The 14,425-nt window shown below is 43.1% G+C and overlaps 1 protein-coding gene across 4 annotated transcripts in view; it reads right to left on the reverse strand.

Moving 5' to 3' along the window:
* Positions 1–601: 601 nt before the first annotated feature.
* The window catches only part of MOV10L1 (Mov10 like RNA helicase 1), a 93,762-nt gene continuing 79,938 nt past the window's right edge, over positions 602–14,425 (reverse strand). For 3 of the 4 annotated variants that reach the window (XM_067564356.1, XM_067564354.1, XM_067564357.1), the window contains 6 exons: positions 14,080–14,253; positions 13,612–13,761; positions 12,792–12,899; positions 5,359–5,496; positions 2,234–2,325; positions 602–1,577 (listed from right to left, as the gene is read on the reverse strand). In XM_067564356.1, the coding sequence (XP_067420457.1) occupies positions 1,568–1,577; positions 2,234–2,325; positions 5,359–5,496; positions 12,792–12,899; positions 13,612–13,761; positions 14,080–14,253 (672 nt within the window). In that variant the 3' untranslated portion in view covers positions 602–1,567. The remainder of the gene's footprint in view (positions 1,578–2,233; positions 2,326–5,358; positions 5,497–12,791; positions 12,900–13,611; positions 13,762–14,079; positions 14,254–14,425) is intronic. The other variant, XM_067564355.1, reaches the window with a different exon arrangement.

The following is a 14,425-nucleotide window of genomic DNA, read 5'->3' on the forward strand; positions in this document are numbered from 1 at the left end:
TTTACCCTGAGACACCTGTCCCTGTGCCCTCGGCCAAGGGGGGGATGGAGGCGTGGGCGAATGCCTCCGGTGTTGACGGCCCCTGCAGGGGCACTCCCCCACCCCCAGGAGTCGGGAGAGGCTCCCTGCGAGGAGATGCTGGTGCCGGAGTACTCTCCACGGCATGTGGCTGGGGCATCTCCTGAGTCACCCCCTGCTGTACTGGCTGCAGGGGGGAGTCCATGTGGGTGGCCTCGGGCCGCTTCTTTTTGTTCAGTACCGAAGGCTTCGGTACCGGTGCAGCACTCTGCACTGAGGAGACGCTTGGTGCCACCGGAGATCGGGATAGTTCCAAATGTTCCAGCAACTGTCACAGGCGGAAAGAAGGAACTGAGGGCCCACAGGGTTGGCGGCGCCCTATGTACCACAGTATGAGTGCGGTACTCCAGGGGGCACCTGAGCCAACCCTATGGGGCTTGCTAAGGGGAAAAAAGTTCCGGGAATCTGTGCACCTATATTGGAATGGATATGAGCAATCACACGAAGAGAGAAACCCAAGTTTTGATAGTTCAAAGAAAATTAAAAGGAAACACGGCCATGACGATAAGCCTTGTATTCACTGTTATGGCAATATTTTTAATCAAAATATTTACTTATAATATATAGGCAGTCAGAAACCCATTAAATGAAACTGTAGGCAGTCAAGGCTTGATCATATTGTTGCTTGCAGCACTTTTTAGTCAAACAGCTGCAGCACTAACTTTTCATAAAAATCACTACATAGCTACAGCTGAGGTTATTTTTGCACATCATGCTGTGTTATTTAAACAGTAAGCAAAATTTGTAAACACTCTTTATCTCACTTATAAAGAAAAATAAACTATATGTATGTTTTCATATTTTGCATGTAAAAAACCACAATGCAGGCCATTCTCATAGGGATGGATTTGCTGAACATTGTTTCTCCAAAACAAAAAATTAAGCTTTGTTCGTTGGAATAGTTGCTGCAATGTTTTTCCATCTTTACCGTAAAATGTCTGATTTATCTCTAAGTAACCCTTGTACTCTTTACAGAACATCTTTCAAACTAAAATCTAATTTCCTATTCCCAAATCATTAAGATGATCCTTTCTGTGAAAGGACCTGTGACAGCTTCTAATGTAATCTGCTTGCATGAGAACATTTTTTTTTAAATGCAGCCAAAGTTATAGGCAATAAATAAAAGACTTTACAAAATGAAACATAAGATGGGAAAAATTCAACATTAGTTTCTTGCTCTTTTTAGCTTCTCTTTTGAAAAGCCTATAGGGTAAATGGTACACTGCAATATGCGTAAACTTTAGGTATTTATACTATTTTGGTACAACGGTTAAGACTCAAGTTGGTACTGCAAGTTTACACTGACACAAAGAAAAGTTGCTTGTAGTTAAATAAAGTGTCCCCTTAAAATTTAGGAATTCAAATTTAGAAACAATGCTGAAAATAAAGGTCCTGGGCTTCTGTTTTGGATCAAATGGTTACCACTCATTCAATTCCAGATAGAAAAGTCTTCGGAAAAATCTTCTGGTTATTCCCTGAACATTGGAAGCTAGTCGTATCTATAGATTAAAGTTAAAAAATGAAGAGAAAAATAATTACAAATTGTAAAATAGTTCTAATCATCCGCCTCTGAATAAGAACATGCAAGTTTAGATAAAAAGTTAGTTCCCGTGTAGTAAGTCTAGTATCTGGCTAAAAGGGACTCAGTTTAAATTACATTTTCTAAAAACTGTCCTCCTTTAGTTAAGTTGCTAATCATCTTAGAAATAGGTTTTCAAATCAGATTTTTAAGTCATTGGTGTCAATGCTCAAAGCAGTCAGCCCATTTGTTTCAGTACACGAAGCTATTAAGTGCTTAGCTTTTGAAAATAATGGTCTTTATTCACTTGTAATTTTTAGAAGTGCTTTTTCCTTTGTAGGTTTCCAAAGGCCATATTTGATGACTTCAAGGAAACTTAAAAAAACCCTAATCCTCCAAATATATCTGCACAATTCTGATAAATTGCAACAGTCTAAATAACCTAGAATTTGGTAATTAACACTATGGGAAAATAAAAGCTTTGGTTTCATATCATTAGTCATATCTCAGTAATCACCTTCTGAATATGGAAACGGATGTTCCTGTATTTGTCATACCCTTATTAGAGACTATTTCTGTTTAGAAATGCACACAGTAAGTTGTCCCCACACCTAAGAATACTGAAAAGACACTCACTGTTGCAGAGATTTCAATTCAGAAGGCAAATCACAACCTACATAAACACCATTTGCTAGGCTGTATTCCAAAAGAGCACTGAAACAGGGATCCTACAAAATAAAAAGTTACGTTTAAACACAGCAACACATTTTGAATTCATTTGTGTATTTAAGAGTATTAACAGTTGATGCAAGAATGCAGGAGACAAATTTATTTGAATAAAGTATTTGTTGACAAAAACAAAACCTGCAGTCTAGCTATCTGTGGTTAACAGAAGGTAATTAAATAATGTTGCTATATTTATCTGGAGTTTATATTCTCTACAGCTAGATTTGTATATGCCCCTAAAAAGTATTAGGAGTTTCTGAAACACTGCATTCTGGAAAAGCACACTAACCTTACCTTTTTGATCCACTATAAATGATAAAGCTAATACTCTCAGGAAGGTGGTAATTCTAAAATATACAGAATTGCTATTGGCCATAGTCTCCCCCCTCCCCCCCCTCATTTTCTTACTTGGAAATGAACGTGTTTTGGTCCATCCTCTCATCTTGGTCAACATGGATTTAGAAATCAATATATTTTTAGGTAACAATCATGATGTTTAGGTTGATTTGAATGCATTGTTAATAATTTGTTAGAGGGATTCCCTTTAGGCTTAGGCATGACAAAATAATCCAATGTCTCTTAGGGCTTGTCTATACGGTACCTATGTCCACACCAGCTGGAGTGTGAATTCTAATACGCACCAGCTTGTGTCATGCACAGACCTGTGTGGACCCAACTGGTGTGCACTAAAAGTCCTGTACACGTTAACGTAGTTCTGTTCAAAATCGGATTGTTGTGGACTATGATGTGATGCTGTCTGGATCAGGGCTGACCATTTGTAATATTATTGAAATTTGCAATGATTCTTACAAGACATGCCATGTCAGGTACCATTGGAAAGGTTATAATTTGCTAAGTATGATCATATTGTTTGTGTGTATGTATCATATTTGTATTGCAAGTTATGGATATGTGTGATATATATCTGTATCCAAACACTTGTGCTGTGCGCTTCTGGGTTACAAGACATAGGCAGATTAGTGTCAGCATTAATGACTCATGGAGGGCCCAGTGAGCTAAACCAGAACACCACCCATGTGAGCCTGTGTTTGAAACAAGCCACATGGCAAATCAGACACTATAAAATGCAGCTGCACCATCTCTATCTGGTCTTCATTCCTGCTTCCTACCTCTGGATCAACTCACCTACAACTGAAGCTGTGAAAAAAAGGACTGAGACCCATTCAGCTACTGGATGTATGCCAGAGGAACTGTAAAAGCCTGTGAACTCCACAATCCTGCTAAGAAGCTGATATATATGGACATTAAAGTCATTTGTGTGCGTCTCATTGCTTTAATCATTTAAAAACATCTCTCCTCTTATTTGTTTCTTTCCTTTATAATAAACTTTTAGTTTAGTTACTAAAGTATTGACTGGCAGTGTGGTATTTTGGGTAAGATCCAAACTTACATTGGTCTGGTAACGTGGCTGATCCTTTGGGGGATCAGGAGAACATTTTTGGCAAAAGGAATAGAGTTTTAATAACTTATCTCTAATGGTCCTAGTTGCTAATTGGGGGCCAGAGACTAAAATGTAATAAAGGGGGCTGTGTAACTTCTTGCTTTTAGCTTCTTGATAACCAGTGTGGGGGCACTGTTTGTGACTGGTTGGTGAATCTAATTACAGTATTAGCCACCAGTTTGGGAGAATCTGCTCTCTTTTTGCAGCCTACCCTGACCTTGGCATTTTCAGGTGGGCTACTCTAGGCACAAACAGTTCACCTCATAGACAAGCCTTAAGAGTCCTTGGATTTTTTTTGGGTCGCCTAAGCCAAAAGGGAATCTCTTTAACAAAGTATTAAAAATGCATCCAAATCAACCTAAACATTATGGTTGTTATCTAAAAATATATTGATTTTTAAATTCTTATTGACCAAGATGAGAGGAGGAACCAAAACACTTTCATTTCCAGCTAAGGCTCAGGAGGGTAACAAAGAATGATACTTCAAACTTATTTTCTAAACGTATCTAGAGTTTCCCTATGGTAGGGAAGAATGTCAGTAGGGTGACTTAAACTAAGGAAAATTCTGACTGTCATAGTTCTGTGTATTTGTTTACTCTTAAGTCCTTTTAGAGATGCAGAAGACATGGACAAAAAGACCTAAATATTCTAAAGACATACAACTGATAACAGCAAGTATTTTGACACTGTGGATGTATTTCTTAGTACAGCTAAGTCAATAACCGTAGTACTAACAGATACAGATTCCCAGCATAACTGAAGCCACAAGCTGAGAAATCAAAAATACTGCATTTAAATTCCTTCCCGTAACTATCCCTTTAGTCACAGATAGGGATGCAAATTTAAATAAAGGAGGTGGCTATGCATTGAAAAAACAAACAAACAGGAAACTAGAAACAGTATGCCAAGGTTGCATCTCGGTGGCATATCTGGTTTTTGGTGAAATTTACTCAGTTTACAAGTAAAAACGTTTTTCTTAATTGCATTCTCTAAAGTCACTCTGAACAGACTCTTTCCTACATCAATGGTAGTGATGCAAAAGTGTGAGACTATACAAGCCAAATTCTGAATTTATTTTACATCTATGCAACCCCATTGAAAGCAACATCCAATGAACCTTTTGCATATGAGGGCAGAGCTTGGCTCTACAATGAAAATAAACAATTAAGAAATCTGCTGATACATGAGTTAAGAGCGAATCCAGCTCACAATCCTAGCGCTGCAGAGTTAATGCAGCTAACACGAGTATATATATATATATATTTAAAAAAAAAAAAAGTGCCAGTTATGCATAGGGACAGGTATGTTAGGTCAGATTGTGACATTTTTAATGGGTTTTCAAAGGAGAACTACACTAGAAGAAAGATGTGCTCAACATAGTTTTGAAAAAAATTTCATAGAAAGGAGAACAAAGACATTGTTTTTCAATCCAAGTAAACACAAAATCAAAAAGCACTTCTACCCCCAAAATACCATACAAATACAGCATAGACTTCTGTTTTTAAAAAAAGGAGGGGAAAAAAAAACAAAAAAAAACCAAAAAAAACCCAAAAAAAACTCAACACCACCTTACTTTTACAAGAACATGAGGATTTCCCACCACAATAAGCAAAGCTTTTGGTCTGGTAATGGCCACATTAAATCGTTTTGAATTAGAAAGAAATCCCAAGAAACATCTATCATCATCAAATGAGCCTTCATTTGACCGTACCTAAAACGTATAGACAGACAGACAAAGCAACATGTCAATATGTGAGATGGAAACTCACCCAAATATACTGCAGTCATCATTTGTTTTCTTTCCTACTGTAGTAAGGATGGATCAGAGTAAAAGATGGTTACTTACCTTGTAACTATTGTTCTTTGAAATGTGTTGTTCATGTCCATTCCATTGTAGGTGTGTGCATGAAACTTTTTTCCCTTTAGCAGTACCTGCAGTGCCAGCTCCAGCGCTTGCTGAAGCTCCACACACATGCCACGGTATATGAGGCGCTGCCGGCCCTACACCCCCTCAGTTCCTTCTTGCTGCCAACTCCAGCAGCGGGGATGAGGGTGGGTCATGGAAAGGACATGAGCAACACATCTCAAAGAACAACAGTTACAAGGTAAGTAACTATCTTTTCTTCTTCGAGTGCTTGTTCATATCTATTCCATTGTAGATGATTCACAAGCAATACGTTGGCAGTGGGCTGTAGTTATGGATGAGCTGTCTGCAGCATTGCTCTGCCAAAGCCCATGTCATCGCGCGCCTGCTGGATGATGGCATAGTGGGACGTGAAGGTGTGTACAGACGACCAGGTGGAAGTCCTGCAGATGTCTTGCACAGGCACTTTCACTAGGAAGGCTGTGGATGAAGTTTGAGCTCTGGTCGAGTATGCTGTAATTATCCCTGGAAGGAGCACCTTCACCTGCACATCAGAACCTGATGCAGGAAGCTATCCACAATGAGATGCACTGGGTGGAAACAGGTACGCCTTTCATCCCATCAGCCACCGTGACGAAAGAGTTGTGTAGATCTTTGGAACGCTCCTGTGCAGTTGATGTAGAATGCTAATGCCCGTCTAACATCTAGCGTGTGCCACCTTCTCTCCTCCTCCAAACCATGTGGTTTGGGAAAAAACACGGGGAGAAAAATACCTTGGTTATAATGAAGTTGGAAAACTACCTTAGGCAGGAAGGCTGGGTGTGGCCACAACCGAACTTTGTCTTTATAGAACCCAATATAAGGAGGCTATTAGGTCAGTGCCCTAATCTCGGAGACCCTCCTTGCCGAGGTAATGGCCACCAGGAAGACCACCTTCCAAGAAAGCAGGAGTAAAGGGCATGTAGCCATGGACTCGAAGAGGGGCCCCCCATGAGCCACGAGAGGACCAGGTTGAGGAACCTAATTGTCAGAGTAGGAGAAAACTGATCTCACCTCCAAATGCTCGTGGAACGCTGATATAGCTGCTAGATGGACCTTCAGCGAGTACACGGCTAGTTCCTGGAGTTTTAATTGCAACAAATACTCCAGGATTGCCTGTATTGGCGACAACCCAGGCAAAATTCCCTGGGACTCTGCACAAGTAAATTGCTTCCATTTTTGCCCAATATGTGACCTGCATGGAAGATTTCCTACTACGCACCAGAATTTGCTCGACTTGTGCCGAACAGGCTCGCTTGTTTGCGCTCAGCCATGGAGCTTCCATGCTATGAAGTGTACGGAATCCAGGTCCAGGTGTAGGAAGCAACCGTAGTCCTGAGACAGGAGATCGTGCTGTCTCAGTAGCTTCAACAGGGAGGGGGCGATCAACAGGTCTAGCAGCATGCTGAACCACTGCTGGCACAGCCAGGCCGATGCAATTAAGATAATGTCTGCTTTGTCCCTCGTGATTTTCAGCAGGAATTTGTGAAGAGGAGGAATGGGGGGAAACGCGTACATGAAGCTCCCCGACCACTGCAGAAGGAAGGCATCGGAGAGCGACCTGGCCTGCAGACCATGGAGGAAGCAGAACTGTGGGCATGTCCTGTTCCATGCTGATGCAAACAGGTCCACCTGGGGAGAGCCCCACCTTTGGAAAATCAGAGACCACATCTGGGTGAAGCAACCAGTCGTGGCAGGGTAAGAACGACTTGCTGAGACAGACCACTGTGTCATTCCTGACTCTTCCTCTCCGGGTGAAAGGCTATTATGTGAGAATCATGCCTCACCGCCAGGTCCCACAGACCAATTGCTTCTTTGCAGAGGGCTGAGGAACGGGCTCCCCCTTGTCTGTTGATGTAATACATGACCGCTGTATTGTCTATATTGTGCCGCAACTACTGCCAGATTTCATAAAGACCCTTGGGGCTGAGGAAAGGCCAAAGGGCAACACCCCAAGCTGGTAAATGGGAGCTGGCCACCAAAGAACAGAGGAAATGTCTGTGGTTCGGGAAAACAGAAATATGGAAGTATGCATCCTTTAGGCCGAGGGTGGCATACCAGTCTCCTGGATCCAGGGAGAGAATAATAGAGGCAAGGAAGATCATGTGAAATTTTAGTCTCTTGAAATATTTGTTGAGATGATGCAGGTCTAGTATAGGCCTGAGACCCCCTTTCACTTTGGTGATGAGGAAGTACCTTGAGTAAAACACTTTTCCTCCTCATATCTGGTGGAACCTCTTCTTCCCCTAGGCTGAGAAGGTTCTCTACCTTTTGCATGAGGCGTTGCTCATGAGAGGGGTCCCTGAAGACAGACGGGGAGGGAGGGTTGTTGGGAGCAACAGAGGAAAACTGGAGGACATAGCCTGCTGAAACTATGCCAAAGACCCAGTGGTCCAAAGTGACCTTAGACCATTCAGAGAGGAAAGGAGCTAAGCGGTTCTGGAAGGGACAGGGAGGATCCAGGGAACAGGCTGGAATGCTGTCTTCAGGCACATCTTCAAAATGACCACCTTTGATTACTGGATCGCCTAGACAATCCTTGCTGGAGGGGGCTGAGGTGGACCCTGGTGTTGGTCGACATCTCCAAGACCCCCTATTTCTGTCCCTTTGTCTTTAAGGAGTGAACCGCTGTGGCTGATACCTCTGCTGCTGCTGGACCTGAGGACAGAACTGGCGCCTTGAGGCCTGGGCACAAAGACACAAGGAGTGGAGGTCAAGTCTTTCAGACCATGCAACTTCGCATCCATCTTGTCCAAAAACAAGGCTGACCCGTCGAAGGGGAGGTCCTGGATGGACTGTTGGACCTCCTGGGATAGTCCCGAGGATTGCAGCCACAAGCACTTATGCATACAGATGGCAGAGGCCATGGCTTTGCCTGCCAAGTCTGCTATGTCTGAAGATGCCTGCAGTGCTGTTCTGGCCACTGTAATACCCTCCTCCAGGATGGTACTAAAGTCCAGTGCCTGGTCCTTGGGCAAAGCATCTGCAAAGCACTTGAGAGAGTCCCAGAGATTGAAGTTGTACCTGCCCAGTAGAGCCTGCTGATTGGCAATGCAAAACTTTTCTCCTGAACAAGTCTAATCTCTTGTTCTCTATTTTTGGGTGTGGAACCGAGCTGTCCCTGCCTATCCTGCCGGTTGGCAGCATCTACCACCATGGTACTGGGAAACGGGTGGGTAAAAAGGTATTTGAATCCTTTGGCTCGGACATAATATTTCTTTTCGGCCCCCTTAGAGGTTGGGGCCACTGATGACAGGGTCTGCCACAGGGCCTTCACTATCTTTAATATCCCCTCGTGCACAGGGAGGGCAACCTGGCCTGGAGCAGCTGCTGCCTGGACATTAAAAAGACTATTTGATGCCTCCTTTAGCTCCTCTGCCTCCAGCCCTAAGTTGGAAGTCATCCTCTTGAGAAGCTCCTGATGTGTCCTGAAATCATCCAGGGGCACTGATAGTCCCTGGGTGATCGCCTCATCTGGGGAAGAGGAGGACTGGAAGGGCGTGGTGGCATCCCTTCCCGCTGATGAGATGCCCCAACAGAGGTCCCTCCCTGGGGGTCCTAGTCATTGTCTGACGCCGAATGATGGCTGTTCCCTGGTACCAGTGGTACAGACTGCACCCCAGATGACCTGAATGACAGCAGACTTGGCCCCACTGGAAACCACCAAGGTCCCCAATGCAACCATTGGGGTGGCCACTGCCCCTGAGGCCATCCCAGGGCTGTCTGAGCAGGGGGGTGCACCAGCATCTTTTGCTGGCAGCAACGACTTGCCCAGTGGCCATCCTCTCGAGGGAATGCCGACTCACTGTCAGAGGAGCACGGTAGGGCTGCATCGGAGGCTCCTGCCGCACGGTGCTGAGTGGAGGAGGAACAATGATCTGATCTGTGGGTGTTCCGGCCCTCTGGAGAATGACCTCTTGATGATGTCGATCATGACGATGAGACCCAGAGCCGCGACCAGTGCCGACGCAGGGAATCATGCTCCGATCCTGAACTGGAACACCTGGAGCGGCACCTGGGAACCAATGACTTATGGCACCGCCTCCCCTCCGGTGCCGACTCTGCCTCCAGTGACTGGGTTCTGCGCCATGCTGGTGCAGGCGAACTCCTCAGTGCGCGGGAGCGGTGCCGGCAGCCTTCTTGGGAGTAGTCTCTTGCAGGCGACCCAGACAGGCGCTGCCTCCTGGAACAAGCTTCATCCAGTGCTGGGGACCGCGACTGGTGCCGAAAGGGCGATCTTGCTCTGTACCCTGGCAATGCCGGGTGCTCCAGCGACTGTGACCCAGAGAGACTTCTCAGGGAACGGTGCCGTGTCAACCCCTCCACTCGAGGTGACTGGGCTGTTGGGGATTGTATCCCAGGTTCAACCAAGGGGATTCTCCTCACGCTGGTGGGTGACACTGAAGCCCGGCTTCCCAACCAGCCACGAACTGCTTCTGATTACTCCCCTGCAACATCAGCCACTTCTCTCTGGGCGGTGGTAGTGGCAGCGGAGGCAAGGCCAACAAGGTCCATGCCACATGAAATGCCTCCAGGTTTCTGGAAGAAATGTAGTCAGCAAGTGCAGAGATGGGTCCCTCCCACTCCCAGGAGTCAGGAACAAAGACAAAATGGTTTCTCTGGGTGGCTCTCTGGTTGGAGATGTAGGCTCTGGTGGTGTTGAGCGAGGTCTCCACTATCTGCCATTACGCTGGCCATTGTTCTGGTGTGGTCCCATGACATCTCAAATACATCTATAACTTCCCTTTCACATATTACACATTGACCTCACATTTTGGATGGCCCCCCTCTCAAGTCAGCCCGCATGACAGTCCCAATGCAAGCTTCCCCTGCAACATCAGCCACTTCTCTCTGGGCGGTGGTAGTGGCAGCAGAGGCAAGGCCAACAAGGTCCATGGGGGAGTGTGGTCCCATGCTTGACCTCACTTTTTTGGATGGTGTGGGGGAGCATGCTGCTTTCGCTGTTTCTTCCTCGATGGAGAGGAAGAAGTCTGGTGCCAAGGCGGGGTCGGAGCTGATGGCGCGTTCTGATGTCACACTTGGTACAGAGGTAGAATGGGTTGGTTCGGAGGCTGGTCTGAATGCTGCCTCCATTAGTAAGGCTTTCAAGTGGATCTCTCTGGCTTTTTGAATTTGAGGTCTGAAGGCCCTACAGATCTTGCATTTGTCCTTATGATGAGCTTCCCCAAGGCACTTTAAGCTACTATCATGGCGGGTCGCTCAGTGGAAAGGCCTTTCCACAGGAGGCACAAGGTTTGAAGTCCGGTGACCAGGGCATGTCCCACTCTGAGCAAAATCCCAGCCAGGACTATCCTAAGTGACTCACTACCACTATTAACAACACTTAAGGTCTAATCTACCTACCTAAGACAAACAAACAATTAAGGTAGAACAAAAGGGATTGAGAACACTTGCGATGCAAGCCATAGCAGTTCCAGCAACCGTCACAGGCAGAAAGAAGAAACTGTGGGGGCACACAGCTGACAGCGCCTCATATACTGCAGCATGTGCGTGGGGCTCCAGGGCGCGCTGGAGCCAGCGCTACAGGTAATGCTAAAGGGAAAAGAGTTCCGGTAGCTGTGCACGGAGGCACGCACGCCTATAGTGGAATGGACATGAGCAAGCACTCGAAGAAGCAGGTAAGTACAACTTCACACAACATCCCGCCAACTATGTTGCCACTCTAGATATTCCTACACAAGGCAAGTTCTCCAGCTGAGACTGCTCAAGGAGAATGGTGTATAAAGTGGTCCCAGTGAAGCAGCAATCGGGGTGTCAATCCTAATTCATAATTAGAAATTAGTAGTTTAAATTTAATGAAGAGTACCATTTTGGTAAATTATTTTAATTTTCTTGGTGAAGGTAGGTAATGCTCAGAAGTTCAAACTGATTGACCCACAGACTAAGCTACTGTATTTGTACATGGAATGGCATTGCAAGCTTCTTTACAATGCCCAGACAATTAGCCTCAAATCTAACACGGAGGAAACCAACCTCTACAGGCAGTTGGTGTGCTGGGACCGCTACTTACCACACTTCATGTTGTTTCTTTGTACTTTCTCTGTATGTAGTATCCACCTATTGTCTCCTATTTAGACTAGGAACTCTTCAGGGCAGAGACCTTCTTCACCTGTGTGTGTGTGTGCACATGCACTGAAGTTCAGTGGGACCTTGCAGTTACAGTGCTAGCATGGGTCTCAAGAACTGGGTTCACTCATACTAAGGTAATGGAGCGAAGATTGAGATAAGTACTATTAACAATACAAGTAATATGGCTTGGAAGCATTAGATTTTTATCAGTAAATGTTGATAAATATTTATTTCAGCATAGACACACACACCCATGAAAAAAATATTTCTATTGGTAACTGAAATTTACAGATTGGAAAAGTAAGAAAAATGCTGCTTGAGAAATCAGAGTTTGATTTAAGGGTATTTACTTTGTATATTTTGACATATGATATTGATAATTTGTGTATTAAGGGCTATGAGGATTTAATTTTTTGAATCTCAGAATCTACTGTAATTAAATAATTATCTGACACCCTTAATTTTCTGCAACTGTGAAAATTTAAATTGATAAAAAATTTTAAAAAGTGCTTAAAAATAAACTATCTGATTTTTAAAAATAGTTTTGACAAATTCTGCCAAGCCTACGGATTTACAAGCATTGGTGCCTTTGGAGAGGCTACCAACAAAGGTATAAAATGAGGTGGTGATTCTGGTCAGATGGACTCCTCTCATTAGGAAGTGGGTTGTAGACGTGTTCCTTATCATAGTGATCAAAAGTTTTCTCCTCCAGTGACTAGCTTAAATCTACAGAATTTCCAATCCCCAGACTTATGTTTAAATGTACTGTAAGTCTGAAGTAAAAGTCATACCCTTGCATAAAATAAACCTTATCTAAAATGGAAGACACATCTGTTACAATATAAAAAGTATTTACCAGCTATTACAAAATTATATCTAACATACTACAGTATTTGCCTGTAATTTGAAAATGAAGCAGTATCTCAGGTGCTGTACGTAAGTGGTAAATAAAAATATGTTGCCTTTTAAACAGGTGTTTACTGTTGTATAAAAAATGTTGCACTTTTACATACTGTCGATATGATGATCACCAAGTACTCTTGCCCTTGAAACTCCTCTACAGAACCAACTTTAATATCCATCAAATCAACATTTCGGAGAAGAAATCTAATTTTTTCCACCTATAAAACAAAAATATTGAAGGAATTTGTTTTGAGATGAAAGAACAAACTATTATCTTTCATACAAAGTGTATCAAAAAAATAGAACATATACCAAATGTATGAAAATTTATACCTCCCAAGATGTTTGCATTGGGATTGACAGCAAACGTTCTAATTGGGAATAATTAACAAGAGCTTTTAGATAAAGTACAAAGTTCACTTGGGAAAGAGTCAGACTTGTGCAAACCTAACAGGTGAAGTACCCAATATCACAAGTTAAGAATGATTAGTTATCTATTGATAAAGTGGATCTCAACATTTTAACCTACAGGTGGATATTTTTTCAGGTAGTTTCAAATTAGTTCATGCTTCTTGGCCTTTTCCTCACAATAGTACAGCTCATAAGAATTTCAACATTACAAAATTTCTTGGTGTGCATTTAGTTACTATCCAGTCTCACCAGAATTTTCTCAACTGCTACTGTAAGCAGATGACCAATTGTGATGGAGTTGGGGATTTTAATGAGAGGGCGAGAAGCAGAATGTGTCCTTTTCCATCACTGCTAGCTTTCTATATGAATAGTTTAATAGAAACATTAAATCTGATAACGTGGCTAGGAAAGTAGTCTGAAGTTAGCAATATTTTTTTGCAATAAAAACTGCATTAGTAGTGATGAAAAAATATGACTTTAAATACAATAACTTATCATTTATAAGCATCAGAATCATACCTGTTTACGATATGGTGTAATCACCCCAATATCATTCACCGACACTGCACTGTTAACATGTTTAGCAAGAAGGCAACAATAACGCATTACTTGAACTGCTTCTGTAGGATTAAACCAAGAGGGGTTGTGTCCTTCACGTGTTTCAGTGCCCTGTGTTAAGAGAGAAGGAAATAAGAAAATTAAGACCGGATATTGAGAATTGTTGCAAATTTAGTGATAAATACCTGTTGGTTATCTTCTTAATACTTAGCAGTAGGTTTGGAAAGGAGTCAAATTATACAGCTGTATTGGCTAATTTGATTAAATATATCTACATGATCTAGAATTAGATTCAAGAAAAATAAACAAGTCCTTCTCTAATTACTGCACATCCAAGCATGTGAAATTTATGTTACCAGAGAAGAGTCTCCCACCTATCAAATCTCCCATAGCTCCCCAATCCCACTTTAGTAAGAATATTTTACATACCCTCATGCCATGAAAAATTAGTGGAAACCCCTTTCTGGGTAATTTTTCCCAACCCAACAAAGAAGTTACTACTGAAGTGTCTGCACAAACTTCCAGTTCTTTATGATAAAACATTTTAGATGGCAAGGCAAGCAATGTAGAGTGTGATCTGTAATTCTTCACAAGCTTTGTAACCTGCAAGGAAGAAAACTCAAAATCCATTAATTGAAACTATACACCATTACATCTTGCAACTCTTGCCTCTTCCTCCCATCACAGATGGAGAAGTTTGTTGTTGGCTCTCCTCCTCTAACCCCTTTACTTGTTCCAGTGACACCCATCCCATCCCTTGATCTCCTCCACACCC

Source organism: Emydura macquarii, unplaced genomic scaffold (genome assembly GCF_026122565.2).
Source record: "Emydura macquarii macquarii isolate MOO-44397 ecotype Brisbane River unplaced genomic scaffold, CSIRO-AGI_Emac_v2 contig_2636, whole genome shotgun sequence".
Lineage (NCBI taxonomy): Eukaryota > Metazoa > Chordata > Testudines > Chelidae > Emydura > Emydura macquarii.